The 17,239-nt window shown below is 39.3% G+C and overlaps 1 protein-coding gene across 2 annotated transcripts; it reads right to left on the bottom strand.

Moving 5' to 3' along the window:
* Positions 1 to 3,297: 3,297 nt before the first annotated feature.
* Positions 3,298 to 7,356, bottom strand: LOC116046927 (gap junction alpha-8 protein). 2 transcript variants are annotated; one of them, XM_036004150.1, is made up of 2 exons: positions 6,916 to 7,356; positions 3,298 to 6,544 (listed from the first exon to the last, which is right to left on the bottom strand). In XM_036004150.1, exon 2 carries the CDS (start codon positions 6,527 to 6,529, stop codon positions 5,279 to 5,281), a length of 1,251 nt encoding a protein of 416 aa, XP_035860043.1. In that variant the 5' UTR covers positions 6,530 to 6,544; positions 6,916 to 7,356; the 3' UTR covers positions 3,298 to 5,278. The 2 variants fall into 2 exon arrangements, with proteins under 2 accessions (XP_035860043.1, XP_031151252.1); XM_031295392.2 differs by having other exon boundaries at positions 7,053 to 7,354.
* Positions 7,357 to 17,239: the final 9,883 nt, after the last annotated feature.

Genomic DNA, 17,239 nt, shown 5'->3' on the forward strand with positions numbered 1-17,239 from the left:
GATCTGATTGTCTGCAAGGCACAGCATATGGACCAGAGTGTTAGGATCCATTTGTAGCTGTATAGCTAGCACAACTTTAGCCCAAAAGGTAATGCCTGCGGGAAGTGTAGCTTCACATTTTGTTGGGACAATTCAAAAATGCCCAATTGAAAATTGTTTAGAAAACACTAAGCTACGCGTTCTATACTTCAAAACAACTATCTCTCTCCAGCACTCCTTTCTCCATCTCTCTAACTCACGTTCCACATATGGATGAATAATAATAACAAGTGTTATGGAAAAACTCAGGAACAGCTCGACTCTGGATAAGTTAATAAGGTTAGGGAGACTTTGATGACTTACACGGAAGCATTTAATGAACTCTCGATCTAGGAGTCTTGGGATTAAGCAGTACAGTTTAACCACAATGCAGTGTCAAGTACTGCCATCCTAACTCTGAGGCACTCTGCATTCAAGGTTGGGTTATGCAAAGATATTGGTGGTGCCATGACAAATGCAAAACACAGATGCTCACCTAAATCTTGTTTTGCAAGTCCAATGTTTTGCCCCTAGCCTATTTTCCGGTGACCTTCATAGGAGACGTCCCGGAACCCAAGATTACCTTATCATGCAGCTGCCTAGACTCTCTCTATCTCTTTAGAGTCACACATAAATTCATACTTGAACACAGGACCGGTTTAGGAATAAGAGTATGGCCAAATAGATCTTCTCATCCCATGACCAGTGACCCAGGATTGACCTGATGTTACCTACATTTTTCCCTTGTCTCATCTTACCACAACATGGTGTTTCTCGAAATCCCACCCCAAACGGTTCCACACCGCTGTCTTCTAGCAACAAGTCACCCCCTGAGATTTCAACAAAAGATTTCACCATCTTCCATGTAGTCAGATCCTTATATTAACAATATATTATTACATATATTATATATATTATATTATACAATATAATTCCCCTTTAAGCAGTCAGACAGAACACAAACATAGCTAGGATGTTTTCATGAGGCACATCACAACATGCACGAGCAGACACAACCAATTCCATAACAACACATAATTAATGGGTGGATTTCTTAATGTGCATTTACTCAACATAGTGGGCCTGCTAGCATTCCTTGGTTTCCACAACCCCTTTAAAGTCAGGCTTGTGGCTTGTTGCAGAAACGCGGAGCATCTCTTCCATATGAGTCACAAATGGCTGGTTGAGTCTTAATGCATGAGTCTTAATGCAGTCTATTTGACACTAATGCAGTAATTTCAGTCAGAACAGTTTTCAGTATATATTGTTTTTGTTCTTCCTGCAGATACAGGTTAAGTTTGTCAACCAAAAGTGCCCTGGGGGTGGAGCTCGGGATGGGCCTACTTCTCTTCAAAGAACAGCTTCACTGCATTTAAAGCTCTGTGATGACATTTTTGAACCATCAATAAGCAAGGGTGTAATTTCCACTGGGGAGGGAAGGGCATGTCCCTCAAGGAATCAGAGGAAATCTCCATATGACCAGATGTAAAATAATACCAAACTGATCCAGCCACTCAAATAAATATAAGCTCAGTTCTTACTTTGTCCCTGTGGTCGCACTTTTTAATCCTGTTCAAACCAGTTTAAACCAGCCTTTGATAGAAGAGAGAAAGACTGGTCCAGAAATCAAAATACGTTTTACAATACTGCCCCTTAGTGGTGATTTAATCATACTCCACCCAACCTTTCATTAGTTCTCAATAATCAGTCATAATACCGTTTGAATAACCCCTATTTTCTTTTTATCTTATCCTGTTGTAAAACAAGTAAAGCCCTGTGCACTTAATGTTTTAAAGACTTTCAGTCCTGATGGAGCATGCATTATGACTGTAATAAGTCCAAAGTGGAGTTTGCATTGTCTCCCTGTTGTGACATTATTTTCCTTCCACAGTCCAAAGACGTGTTGATAGGTCAAATGTAAATGTGTTGTCCTTAGATGTGAATTTGATATCTTGTCTGTCATTTTGTAATTTTTGTCTAAGACTAAATATCAGTGTTGTGAGGTTTGTCTCAATTTCTAAAACTAAAGATGTTAATAGCAACATCTTAGGAAAACTAAAATCTACTTGAGTAGAAGTCAGTGGTGTGAGGTAACTAAGTACATTTACTCAGGTACTGTACTTAAGGACAATTTTGAGGTATTTGAGCATTTCCATTTTTTTATTTCATACTACAAAATTTTAGTATGTATATGTATTTTCCACTCCACACTACATTTATCTGACGACTTTAGTTGCTTGTTACTTTGCGGATTCAGATTAATGAAAATTAATTAATCAACTAATAAATGATGCATTGTTATAAGACAAGATAAGACTTTTTTATCCTTGGGAGGAAATTCACAATTTACTCAGAAGGATAAAAACAATAGTTAAAATTAGCCCTCCCTTTAGCTGCAACAATAGTGATGTGTACACATTAATACATTACTAATTATGATCCTTTAATATAATGCAGATTATTCTAAATGGGCAATTTCTGCTTAATGAGTACTTTTATTTTTGGTTCTTTGGTTATTTTGATGCTAATACTTTGTAAATTTACGTAAGTAAAATGTTTGACTCTTCCTTGTAACAGAGTATTTCTACACTGCGGTATTGCTTCTTTCACCAAAACGGTGAAGTCCCTCTGCATGAAAAGAGTCCGATCAGGACAAGGAAATGCCAGCAAACACTACAAAATGTTGGACTTTCACGGAATCTTTTGCCACCTGAAGTTTCATTTTAGTTAGCTTAGTTATTTGTTTTGTGCGTGTGTGCGTGCGTGCGTGCGTGCGTGCACTTAGCATAGAAACCCTGACACTGACACTTCTTGACCACGTGTGACTTTTTTATTGCGTTGGTTCACATTCCAAAAGAAGATACTGCCACACATCTATCAGCAAAGAAGACTACAAGTTAGTAAAAAGGATTTTTTTTGTCTTTTTCAAAGATTAATCATGTCTTCTTACAAACATACAGGCAATGCAACAGTCTTAAAATACAAAAAATCATACATTACCAGTTATTTTGATGTACACAAAGACCAGCATCATGCTTTAATTGTAACACTGTGAAATGCTCAAATGTGTTCAACAATTTGGTGATTTAATGAAGGCTCATTTTGTTTCATATTACACAGCATTGGATTATGGGAGGCGAAGGGATGGCTGGGGGTTACAAAGGGGTCACAGCTGCCTTCTCTCGGAGTTCCTCTAAAGCCATTTGATCATACCCCTAAAACCGTGTGTGTGTGGGTGTGGGTGGGTGTGTGTGTGTGCACGTAATGGCACAAGTATGGGCGAAGCCTGCACTGTTGGAGTGTGTTCATGTCTTCAAAAATGCCACTTTATGCTCTAATATCTTCTTAACATCATTAAATTATCATGTTAATACTTGAATTAACCATCATATTAGAGACAGGTCTTTTTGTGTGTGCTAAGGGGTCGCATACAAAATGAAACTCAGATAATAAAAATAAAAAAGAAGCAAATAAAACAAATTCACATAGGTCCCAGAGCAATATAAGCACTTGCTACAATCTTACAACATTTGTGAATTTACATTTACAGGTAAGGCACAGAAAATCATACAGTGGCAGCTGTCTGAATAAACAAAGCCAAAGAATGTGAGAGGAAGATTTGTGATAAACCTAAGGCATACTTTAAGGCTTAATGTATACTTGCTAATGATTCCCAAAAAATGAATCTTTACTCAGACAGATGCACAACACCGCAGTGAGGGAATTTTCTTTTTACTATATTGTGTTTGTGAGATTAAATCAATATTGTAATCACAATGAGAACTTATGTGATTCATCTAGACAGTGAAATAACTGAAAACAGCTGCTCTGCACATTATGTGCATTATCAGACATGAGATAGGGCATTATGTACAGCGGGAGTTGCCCCTAGTTGTTTGTTTCTCTTTGAATTTGAAAGTATGTCATGAGTATTGTTATTTTCCTACAGGGTAAGGACCTACTATGGTCACATTAAAATCAAGTAGAAAGATTTTTTTCACAGCCAGGTCAAGGATGCTTGTTTTCATTGATGAGTGCGGTTTCTTTTATTGTCTGGCCTCCAACAATACTTTGTGCTGATGGTGCATGATCTTTATCACCCGGACGCCTGTTTGTACAGCACGAAAAGAGAGGATTTGGCCTGAGGTCGCTACTATAGTTCATTCTCTGATAGGGCAAAATGAGCCCTGTTCTCTGCCCTGGTGCCAACTGATATCACAGTACACAGGTCTACTTAAATGCTACAAAACATTAGCAAATCTAAAATGAAGATATGCAGAATCACATTGAAAAAGACATTCAACATGTGGTCTTTTTTTGGGTTTTTCCTCACTAACTCAGTTCTGGCTGTGCTACCTGGTATATAAACATGAAAAGGAGAGAAATGCTCTGAAATTGATGCACATCTCTCTTCACTTGAAAGAATCCTGTGTAAATGGATGCATAGATGAGGTGTTATGAGGGTTAAAGGCCTTGCACAGAGTCTAAACCTCTGAATGTGCAAAAACAAAGGTATGCTCTTCTCAACCTGAAAATGGACTTTTCTTCCTCTTCTCAAAGAGCTGTATACCTGTAAATGTACCGGCACTTAATCGTGTGGTTTGTGTATGTGAGAGCCCTCTCACCCGTGCCGTTTGCAGACACATGCTGCATTTGCAGTATGTCGCTGTCTGAATGGAAATTAAAGTCAGTGCCTAACTACAGCAAAATTACTGATTTGCAGACACACAAGTATATTATAACTCTCTTTCCCCTGGCTACTCAAACCCCATGTACAAATGTCTAATCCTCCATTGTATATGATTAAAACTCTTTCAATAGAAAAAGATGTTTTTAAAAATTGAACATGGATTTTCATCAAGTAAAAACATTTCCCCCCTGCATGTGTCCTTTCCACATTTTTTAAATATAAGAACACGCTTAATAAAAAACCTACTCCTCCCCTCTTTAACCTCTACTTTTTATATTTCATTTTTATCACAAACACGCAGTTTTTTTGTTGCTATGTAGAATTGTTGCTTGTGTTTCAAAGGTTTTAATCTATCCCTGTTGATTTTGTTTTTCATCCATTGGTTTTTGACCAGCCTGTTCAAGAGTGTGCGTTGTCTTGAGTTAGATGTGTGTGTGTGTGTGTGTGTGTGTGTGTGTGTGTGTGTGTGTGTGTGTGTGTGTGTGTGTGTGTGTGTGTGTGTCCGTGTGCGTTCTCTCTTATGTTGAACTTTTGGTGTGTGCAGGTGTACATGTGCTCTCTCTCACAGGTTCATACGGTGAGATCGTCTGACCTGGCCCTGCTGCTGGCTTTGCTCAGTCGGCTCAGCGGTCTGGTGTCTTCTATCGTATCCGTGGCCTCCATCCCTGCCCCCTCGCCTTTCACTGCTTCCTCTACCTCCACATCCTCATCAACAACCTCCTCCACTCTCTCTGCTTCCACCTCGGCTGGCTGCACCTTCTCTGCCTCCTCCTCGTGTAATGTCACCCCCGCTGTCTCAGTGGTCTGGGCGTAGGAGGGCAGAGTCTCATCATACACCTTAGAGATGTCCCCCATGGGCAGCACCTCCTCCACCTTCTCCTGCAGCCCCGGGAAGGGTGGGGCCCCTCTGCCAGCCTCCATGCCCACCTCAGCCAGTGGGTAGAGGTGAGTTATGGGAACTTTCTCCTCCTCCAGCAGCTTGTAACCTTTCGCTCTCTGCAGGGAGGGCACAGCCAGGGGGGGCAGGCTCTTCCCTTGTGGCGGCAGGGGGGCCGAGCCCTCACCTTGGGCTGGGGCGGGGGCCGGCTTGCGAAAGACAAAGCGAATCTTCTTCAGGCCCAGGTGACTGATCTCCACAAAGTTGAGGAAGAGTGAGACACAGGCGACAGCCAACATAAAGATGATGAAGACGGTCTTCTCCGTGGGGCGAGACACAAAGCAGTCCACTGTATTGGGGCAGGGCCAGCGGCTGCATTTGTACAGTGGCAAGATGCGGAAGCCGTACAGAAAGTACTGGCCCACCACGAAGCCCACCTCAAACAGTGTCTTGAAGATGATGTGGCAGATGTAGGTCCTCAGCAGTGTGCCCTCCAGCCGGAACTTCTTGCTTCCCTTTGTGCTGGTCTCCTTAGTGGTGCGGACACTTCCCTGGTCAGGTGCCAGAGGGAGACGCTCCTCACTCAACTCCTGCTGCCGGCTAAGTTCTGCCTCCTCTCGCTCTTTGCGTTTCTCCTCCATGTGGACATGGTGCACAGCATGACCCACATACACCAGAGATGGTGTGGACACAAAGATGATCTGCAGCACCCACAGGCGGATGTGGGAGATGGGGAAGGCCTCGTCGTAGCACACATTTTCACATCCGGGCTGCTGTGTGTTGCAGACATAGTCAGACTGCTCATCACCCCACACAAACTCCGCCGCCGTGCCCAGAATGAGGATACGGAAGATGAAGAGCACTGTGAGCCACACCCGGCCGATCACCGTAGAGTGCTCATTAACTTCCTCTAAAATATTACCCAGAAAGCTCCAGTCACCCATGATCGGTCCGTAGCACTGCAGAATGAAGGGTGGGGTAGGAAGGGACACAGAGGGAGCAGACAGACAGGGAGGGTGGGGTAGGCAGGACACACAGGGGGAGGGGAGTAGACAGTGGCAAAAGTAAGAAATGTAGAAAAAACTCTAACTTGCCAAAAATCAAACATATAAGCCATAATTGTATGCTACCAAATGTGATTCTATTAGAAAACCTGAAAAATGGGAATCCTCTAAAGAGTGTTTGAGTCCATTCTATTCCCATTAAAATTAGATTTAAACATTGAGTCAAATATTAAATAAAACATAAAAAAAACGTAGAAAGGTATTGAATTTTGTTGTTACACTATTTACGATGTCAAACAATAAAAATGGCGCAAACCAAAAAATACCTTGCTCTAGCTCTTTAAAAAATTCCACACAAAAATTCCCCGATAAAAAAACGATAAAGAAAGATCAATAGGTATCAAATAGTCCCTGCTTCTGTAAGGTATGATATAGATTAAATGGAATCAAATGGGCAACTTGCCACAGCTGCGGCTCCGGCAAAGTTGAGTCCTGTCCCGTTCTCTTGGCACCCAGCAGGGAAAAGTGAACTTTTTTCTGCCCTCTTTCCCACCTAAAGCCCCGTCCTTGTCGCCCCACTGAGCAGATGTGAATGAATCGGCTCTGATGGTTGGTTTTTAGTTTCCTGCAATATTTAAGCTTGGAGCCAGACAGCCTTTATTTGCCGGGCGACGTGTGGTGACGCAGGAGACAATAGGATCAACAGAGCCAGAGCGGGGATGTATGGGAGCAGGCCTCAGGCTCCCACACCAACATGGACACCGTACGGCCAGGGCACCGAGTCCACAGCAGAGCAGTCCAGCTCCATGCATGCAATTCCCTCACATATATGTATGTAGAAGCACAGATACAGTAGATGAAACAACAACAGCAGCTGATGTGCCTCGAGCTGCACTGCCATGCCTAACATTAGAGCAGGGAGGCAGGTCAGTGACAAACTATCAGCTCAGGCAGGGATGAAGGAGAGTTTATGTCCTCCTGAATTAACACTGGACATTGTTGTTTATACAGCTATTCAGTATAGGCCGCAGTAGGTTCATTTCAACTATGGGTTTAAAGAAGATAAATTCTCTAATGTTGAGGAAATTATTTTCTGGTTTTGTTTAGAGGAGGTGGTGGCCCGTTCTTTATGCATGGGTTTTGCAAGACCTCACAAATTCATATACACTAAATCCTTGCACACCACAAAACTACTAAATAAGTCAAAAAATAACAATTTGGATCATTTTCACAATCAGATTTTCAGATGTTTGTATCTGCAACAAAATTCATAAATCACTGACAAAACATTTGCTAGAATAAAACTGGAGAAATCAGCGTAAATACTGATAAAATAGTCCATCTTGCTTTCTTTTCCAGGCTGTTGAAACAAAGTTAGCACATCAAAATTAAACAACAATGGCAATCGTTGATCATCTTTACACCAGAAAGTGTCAGGGTTTTATTGGGCCATTTCATGCTAAATTTATATTCCTGATGTGTTGTACAAAACAAAATTCTACTCACTCTCCACTCATCCCAAATCACTCACATATTCTGTTTTCCTCATGAATATTTTCGAATCTGCCAACCTCAATAGACAAAGGAAGAATACCAGTTCTTAACTGTGCAACTAAAGAGGAGATGTGACATGTGATTCAGAGGCAAACTTTTGATTAATAAGCAGAAATGTCCTTAATTGTGAGGTTTTTTTTTGTTTTGTTTTTTTGAAAATCACATTTAAGCATTTTATTTGTGTTATGTAACAACACATTTATTTAAACTTCTTGATTCATAAACCCTCACTTGACCATCACTAGTGTTACCAAATGTGAATTTTAACATCGTAGATAACTGAGTCTCCCTCTGTGTGCGGTTGTGTGCGTGTATCATCATATCTGTGTCACTTAGCTGGAATGTGAAGAATGTGATCCATCGAGTGAAAGCGCACGCTGAAATGTCTCTATTATTGAGGTTAGTCAAACTTTCCCGGCCCAGGGAAGCAAAACATTCAGCAGCAGTCTTTGATCTCCGATTCATTCCACCGATGTTTGAATAGAGGAAAAGCTACCGCAGAGCATAAAGAGAGCTGTCTAAATATCTTAAATTCTCATTATAAACTCTCCTCCAGGTTTGCACAAATGCAATAATTCGCCTCTAAAATATTAGAGATAAAATAAATGATGACAAATGTGACTTCTTCTTGGTAGATCTGATTCATGACAGTCAACTTTATGATTAGCCACACGGGCAGTTTTTTAATAAAAAAAATAGTTGATTAACAATTATAATATTTTGAATAGAATGATACACATATGATTTACATTTTAATTAATTATATTTAGTTTTCTGTAAGTTTAATTTGTTCTTATACCTATCTTTAAAAAAGTCAGTCTTATAATAACTAAGTATAGGCTGTAAATTGTACCAAACTTAAAAGATAAGAGAAACTATACAGTACATTAATATGTATTCTAATATGTAGATATTATAAGGTTTGGCCATTAAAATATTTCTCTGTTGAAGATATTTCCCCCCATAGAAAATCAAGCTCTGCTCTTGCAGTATCTAACAGGTGCATGCAGCTGTTCATCAGCATCATTAAAAACTAATTTGAAAATAGTTTAGAGGTGTTTGAGTATTGTAGGTTTATAGGTGCTTCCTTAATAGTATTACTGGTGACTTGTTTGTTAAACTGGGAAACGTTCTGCTCTGTCACATTTTTAAGATAATGGTGTCGAGAGTTTTAAATGAAAAAATTTGGCTTTATTAACATCCGACAGTTTTGCTATGTCCATATGTTGTAGAACAGGATGTTGTTGTTACATTAGAATACTACACATTGTGTTGAAATGCAGAACTTTTCAACAATGTGATTTATTTGTACCAACATTTAATACTTTCATTTATAAACCACACTTGGACTTTGGAAAAGTTTATTTGAAGAAAGCCTTTGTTTGTCTGTGATCCAAACTGTTGAAAACGTGTTCTCCCAGTAAACCACGGATGCACCAAATTGAAAGGAAGGAACAAAACAATTACATGGCAGTCTTAAACGAGACAGTTTGTTTGCGCTCACACAATTCATTTCCCTTTGCACAATCTAATTTCCAGGTTCCACAATTGTTTTATTTCCCCAGGACCCAATGAAGTTTGAACAGTGCTTTTCTTTGAAGGCTGATATGCCTTCAAAACTGATATTTGTAGGTTGGAATAAAAACACATATATAATGCTTATATTTAACATATTTATATTTAATTTTTTTTGTTTAGAGTTAGTGTTTAGTCTGAATGGAAAACTTGTGAACTGCACAAATGAAAGTCTAATGGTTTGCTGCTTTTTAAGGCAGTACGACCCACAGCCTCTATGAGGTTTTAAGGAATCTGTCCAATAAGCCTACTTTAAATGGATAATTTATAGTTTATAATCGGAAATAGCAACGTTTTTCAATTTATAAATAAAAAGGGTAAAGAAAGAAACAGCATCTTTTATTCATTCAATAAAAAATATTTTAATCAATTCCTCATATGGACAGTGGAGGTGGCCTCATTCTACAGGCCACATGTAACCTATATCAGAGGTCAAAATCTACAATCATTAATCAATAGAAGTCACCACTCCTTTTATGGGTGTAGCTTCACTCTGCCCATATTATTATGCCCAACCCTCGCTGTTTCTCAACCAATAGCGTTGTCTGTCCTAGGTAACATTACTGGGCTGGTGAACTAGAGAGTCCAACTCTTGATGTCTGATCTCTGATCTGTGGGTTAGTGGCAGATTTGGCCTCCACACTGAGCTTCACTGATCCCACAGCTTTTCACAGATGGATGATGTAATCTTAGAGCAAATAACCAGTGTGATGCAATATCTTGTTAAATGTCCCCAAATCATTGTCTACAGTTTCTCTCTGAGTAACATGACGTCCAGGAACATCAGTGTGTATGTTAGCTGATTGGATAGCTAGAACTATATATATATATATATATATATATATATATATATATATATATATGTCTCCATATATCCAGGAGCAGTGATATCTTCTCATTTAAAAATGTCCCCACCAAAAAAGCCCAAATTCTCGCTCTCCTCTGTGTCCTGGATGGCACATGAGCTCAGCCCGTTGGGTCGGAGGATAGAGTTCTGTTCAGAGCTCTGTGGAAGTATCAGGGTGTATCCACTGAGCTGGGGGACCAGGGGACTCCCTTTAAAGAGCTGTGTGTTGGTATAGTTGACGCTTGCATGCTAAGCCCTACGGTGGGCCCGTGAATGGCACCGGGATTTTACACAAAGACATGATGTCATGATGCAGGGTGCGGACTCTATTGAGCACGTGCAGTGAGGCGTGGGGCCAGATTAGACCTCCGAAGCAGGGCACCAACTGACCGTTAATCAGAATGCTAACACGCTAACAAACATATCGTACGGCGATCTGCCTACGGCGGGATGGTGCCATGCGCTTCCTGCTCACAGGGCCTTTGACAGACAGGAAGTAACTGAAATCTTACTAGTGTAACAACCTTATCAATGTGATGCAATTTAAGACACACATTTCACCTAACAATCTGCTTTATGTGATTGTGACACGTGGTTTGTTTTGGCCTCCTGGTAACCTCTCACACGATGAACATCTCCCATTGCTCCCTAAAGGAAAAACACCTTTCAGGAAGGAGTATGTTTTTTTTTTTACTGGACATAACCTCTTTCCTTTACTCATGTCCTATATAATGATCATGTAATGATGTCCTCTTCAAAACAGATGTATACCTTCTGATCTACACCTAAGGTACAAGGTAGTTTCTGTTTGAGGGTTCTGGATACAATCCTCTGCAGCGGTGCTTCTAGTTTGGCCACATCAAGGGATCATGTCTTTGTTGCAGCACATGGTTGGTCTGTCTCTTTCCATCTGCACCCTTCTCAGGACAACAGTGGGCGTTATCAGCAACAAGGGCTGCAGCACAGATGGAACTGGCCATCCCAAACTGCATACATGCAAGCAAACTTTATTCGCACGGCACCTTTAGAAAGAGAAGTTACATATATGATATATTTGCACTGCTTTGCTAGTGTTCATTCAGTTGCTGTTGACAGTGTGTGGGCTCTTTCTCTCAGCTCTGCTCAGAGGATAAGAGTGAATGCAAACTCTAATGAAAGGCGGGGAATCACTCTGACTTCAGTAATCTCAGTCTTTTCATCTGATGCTTACAACTAACTAATATTAACTCTCATTTTAAAGGGGGCTCAAAATAATTGCTTGAAGTGTCTGAGCCTCCTTTGCATTAGTGGACAGGCTCAAATATGCTGGTTATAAATCCTCTATTGGGTAAAATATTCCCCCTATCAGTTTCAGTAGATTATACAAATTAAGTTTAAAGTGTGTAATGCATGAAGACCGCTGTATCTAGTGACCTCAGCATTTTTAGCTGACAGCAAAACTCATTTCACAGTACATTCTAAAAAGTACAGCAGAAATGTACTGTACCTTTCAAGACTGTATAGCAGCTGGAGCAATACCTTACATTAAAGAAAACGACTGCATTACTCTGGATTTTTTCTTATTGCTAACAAATGTTAAAAAGAAACAGGTCACACAGATTGTTTTCTAAAAAGGTTCTTTCTCTAAAACAGCTGGGAGCTGTAGTTTTTACAGCAGATACGGAGCAACTTCAGGATGAATTTATTGTCCAGTTTCTGTCCACCTGATCCACGACCTCTGTTTTGGTCTCAACAAACTCCTAAGGGAAATATCCAGCTCTTTAGCTGCTAAATGCTCCACTAACATTTTGTGCTGGGCGTGTTGTGTACAGTGGCTTTTTAGCAATTGTGGAAGATGTATTCAGATCCCCTACTTAAAAAAAAATACTAATATCACACTGTGAAAATACTCCACTCCACAAGTAAAAGTCCTGCAAGTAAAAGTATAATTAGCAGAATGTACTTTAAAGTGACTATTTGTAACTTTTACACATTTCTGACACTGTGTAATGTTACATCTGATAATCATAAATGACCTGTAACAGCAAACAAGCCTAACAGTGAAAAGAACACTATTTTGATATAGTTTTTATTCATGCCTTTGCCTGGGTCCAATTTTTCCCGCGAAGTCACAAAATGATTTACGGCAGGAAGACGGCACTACATTAACACATTTTGACGGGTCACAGATTATAGCTGAACACCGTAAAAGCCTTTGTTAGTGTATCCAGCCAGGTAAAAGGTAGCAGGAGATTTCTTTTTGTATTTTTATTTTATTTTAGAAGTTATTTGTTGCAGTTATGGCTGATACTGGGGCAGGACCATCACAGGAAAGAAGGAAATTAAACGAAGAACAACTAAAAGCTAAAAGGGAGAGAGACAGACGACGGGCAAAAACCGTATCACACTCAGTGGAGCTTTCAACAGATGGAGACGATTACTGGATTGTAAATTATTCTTTTATATATCCCTGAATTGGCCCTCAGGTATGTAATATGTCTATTTCATTCATGAAATAACTTTACAATTTGTGATGTGGTTGTACGTCAGTAGCCAACATTAAATTACGTCCCCCTTCCATTTAGCATGGACGTTTTATCCCTTTTAGTCCGTGTTTGTGTTGGCTTACTATTTTCTTTTCCCTTGTCCCCCTGTACTTGTGTAAAGCGTCATTGGGTTTAATTAAATGCACTAACTCAATAATATACAGTGAGTAATACAGCACCGTAAAGAAAAGACCTTTACGACAGGTGTGGTAAAAACACTACCGCTTTTGTTCAAAGTGGCCGCTAGAATCAACACAAAATGAAAGTTGCATATATCGCCACTTTAAGTATCAAAATTAAAAGGAAACTCATTCTGCAGAAAAAGGCATTAATGTGTATGAGCCAATTTTGACTACATTATCGGGTAGTTTAATGACAGTGATGCATCATATTCTATAAAATCATCGCATTTGTAGCGTTTTCAGCTTTGTGACGATGCCATTTCCAGCTGATCCATGTTTTTTTTAAAGTAGTTTAGAGAATTTTCTCAACACACTTCATCCTTCAGTTTTTAGAAAAATTCTAATTCAAAATCAAATTTGGAGACACATTTTTCACTGAATAGGAAGGATATGAAAAATTGTAATCTGAAAAGTAGTATGCAGTGCTTTTGTATTGAGATATTACTACTTTTACCTGATTCAAAGAATTATTTATTATATTGTATTATATTTATTTTATATTATAATGAATCCATCACATGGATTTGCATTAAATTATAGTGTTCAAAATTGACATGACCACACAGCATTTTGAGGAAAAAAAAACTCATGTCTCCAAGCTCATGTGCCCAAGCGCTTTCTGTGTTTTTTTTCTCGCTTACTATTTTAATTGTCTGTGTCATACATAGTGTCACATACACAGAAAGGAGGCATTCACAGCGGGTTTAAAGTGATGGTATCAGCGATGCCCTTCACAGATACAATGTGACCTGGGGGCAGTGCTGAGTCCCATGATATAGCACATCACTAAGACCTCAATGGCATAAGGCTTACGCGTAAAGACAGAGATCCACTTGTTTCTAAACACTTGTTTGTTCAGTGTGCAAACATGAGTCCATACATATTTGTGCCCAAATGTGTGCCATCATTTGTCTTTGTGTTTTAGTGACCTACTGCCTCATTGACAAAGCCTTCATTTTTCCTCTTTTCATGAGTCATCTGTTTAGAGCCACTTCCTTTTGTTTTGAATAGAGCTATTAGACATCAAGATATCAACAATTTACCAAGCAGCTTTCCTTTGTTACACAACCACTTTTACACAGACCTTTCTCTCTCACTTTCACAAGTGTGAACATTCTTCTCCGGCAATTTCTCATTTCCTCTGAGAGCCAAGCAGTCGTTTATTTCCTGCAATGGTGAGAAAGTTTGAAACAATTCGCAAAGGCATCCAAAATTTACTAGATAAACAACGGTGACACTGCGGCTACTCGCTTCAGTTTAAGCCAACAAAAACTGGGTAGCACTTTACATTACGCCACAGTAATAACATAGGCAGTTTTGCATTTTACACCACTGATTCATGGTTATTACACAGAAAATACCAGATGTGTTTCCAGGTAAGAAGTCACAAGATTAAACATATCATTTGTAAAGTATTACCTTGAAACAAAAGGGAAATATGTGGAACATAAAGGGTGGATGAATTTCAGCATTATAATATGGTAATTACCAATTTTAAATTCCAAGAAGTTTTATCTAATTTGGAAGGTATTACGCTGATAGTAGCCTATAATACTGTGAAAACGTCAACATATATTACCCCATTATTATCATGTTATTACAATATTAATATAACTATATCACCATTACCCAGATATACATCGAACCATTTCTTAGTTATTACATTGGTAATTGCATGTTATTACATCTGTTACCTTTTATCACCTTATTACCCCAGTATTACATCTTATTACTGTGATGTATTACCCAGTTATTACTTTGGTAATTACATGTTATTACCTATATATTACCTCTTTATTATCACACTGTTACCCCACTATTACCATGTTATTACCGTGGCGTAATGTAAAGTGCTACCAAAAACTGGTGAGAGGATTGATAAAAGCTGCACTTTAAGAGCTTGACCCTGTAATCTTAAACTGAGACAGAAATGTACAGTATGCCAGTCAGAATGCGTTTAAATACATGCTTATATGTACTCACACGTATGTACAGACACACTCATATTATTGATGCACACACACACACAGAGGCCCTACAACATCTGGTCCCAAGCCATTGCATTGTGTTTTTGAGAGCAGAGTTCTTGCCGCCCAGCTGGACTTAGGTTCGACCATTGTGTTCAGGAGGTCAGATTTGTTGAATTTGGACCAGCCCACTGTCCCTCCTGTGCTCAACTGCTCACACAGACGATAGTCTCATGGGACAGGGTCGTATATGGAAGTATATAACCAGGCCTGTTAAACACACTTTACTACAGGAACTGGTGCACAAAACAAAAGTTTAGAGCTAAAAGAGTAAAATGCGTCATTATGAATAAAAAGTGGTGTTCAGAAATTAAAGTTTGTTCCTCAGTAAATATTTTTCTCCGGCTATTGTATGACAGTTTGTTGGAGAGTTAAATACAGATTGATCGTTGGTAAGATTACAAAAGAAAGCAATGTATTTAAATGGTGAGGAGATTGGACTGTTTGGAGTCACTACCTGCATTTGTGCTTAAGGTTTCCCCTTCCATGTCCTGCTACAACACAAGCGCACACACACCACCCTCCTGTGTCTGTAAAAGGGACTCGTTGTTAAATGGTGGCCCCTATTGTCTTACAGTATGCGCACATTCGGGTGTGTGAGTCTGGTGTTCAGATCTTAAATGCGTGTGATGTTTCTCCAGGGAAGTTTGGTGAACAAGTTTTGATTTAGTGCCTGCCCTTTCCTGGATCCTGTAAGCAAGATTTGATACACCATCAAATGTAACCACCAAATAGTAACTTCAAATTATTAGAAAAAAAATGGTAGAGTTTAAACAGTACCTGGTTGGTACCTGTTCCCCTGTTTTTATGGGGAAAGGGGTACACGGGGCCTGATTTTGTGAAAGCACTCCCTGCATACTCACTCATTGACACGTTCAGTGACTCATGCAGCAACCAATGTAATAACTTGTCAGGACCATCTTAAATGGCATGATGTATATCATCCTGTGAACAATACTTTGTTCAGTTTGTTTTAAGCTGTTTATTTATTTGTGCTTTCATTGTAAAATTCCTTTCGATCCTATTTCCTGATCGTGTTGTTGCTAATTGCACCAGCTGGGTCTTGTTGACTAATCAATTCAATGATTGTTTATTGCTGCCACCTGTGTGTGGTCTGATGTCAGTATAGTATGACAGTATGCTGGAGAAGGGCTCAGCCCAAAACAGTACTGCACATTAAATATTTTCTGTAAAAGTCATAGCGTGCAGAATTTGAGTTATGTGTCAGTTTGGAGGCTCTTGCACCAATGCATTACACTCAGAAAAGAGAAAGAAAAGAGTTGAGCGTGTTTCTCACATAGGATATTTGCTACAATCCCAACATTTACGATAGTGCCCCTATCACACTGTGCCGAGCTCACTGTGGGAGGACATTTTGGGATTTGGAGGCACTTACAAGCAAAAAAAAATAAATACTTAAAGTAAGTCTGTTTGTTTGTTGGTTGCTTTTTGGTTTATTTGTCTGTCAGCAGGATTACGGAAAAACTACTGACTCGATTTTCATTAAACTCGGTAGAAGGGTGTACCATTGGCCAAGGAAGAACCCATTACATTTTGTAGAGGATCCAAATTACGGGGGCAGATACACAAATATTTTTTTACTTTCATATGTGTTGCATTCATGTGATGTCGGAATAATCAGAAAAATTTGTTCTTGACTGGGAAAATTCACACTCCATCCACATTGTGAAAAACGGCATACTTTGGCAGAGGGCTGCGCTCTCTGAGTGCCCTTCTAGATTTAATTAATTCTTCTATTTTCTATATTTTTTGCCCGTCATTATTTTAACTGCTTTTATTTTGAAGATTTATCATGTTTTTATTCTGTATTTTTAATATACTATTGTGTGTTCATGTTGTAAAGCAACTTAATTCCCTTTGCAACTTTCGTTCATAAAAGTGCTCTATAAATATAATGTATTATAATTATTAGTTTATTT

This window comes from Sander lucioperca, chromosome 8 (genome assembly GCF_008315115.2).
Source record: "Sander lucioperca isolate FBNREF2018 chromosome 8, SLUC_FBN_1.2, whole genome shotgun sequence".
NCBI lineage: Eukaryota > Metazoa > Chordata > Actinopteri > Perciformes > Percidae > Sander > Sander lucioperca.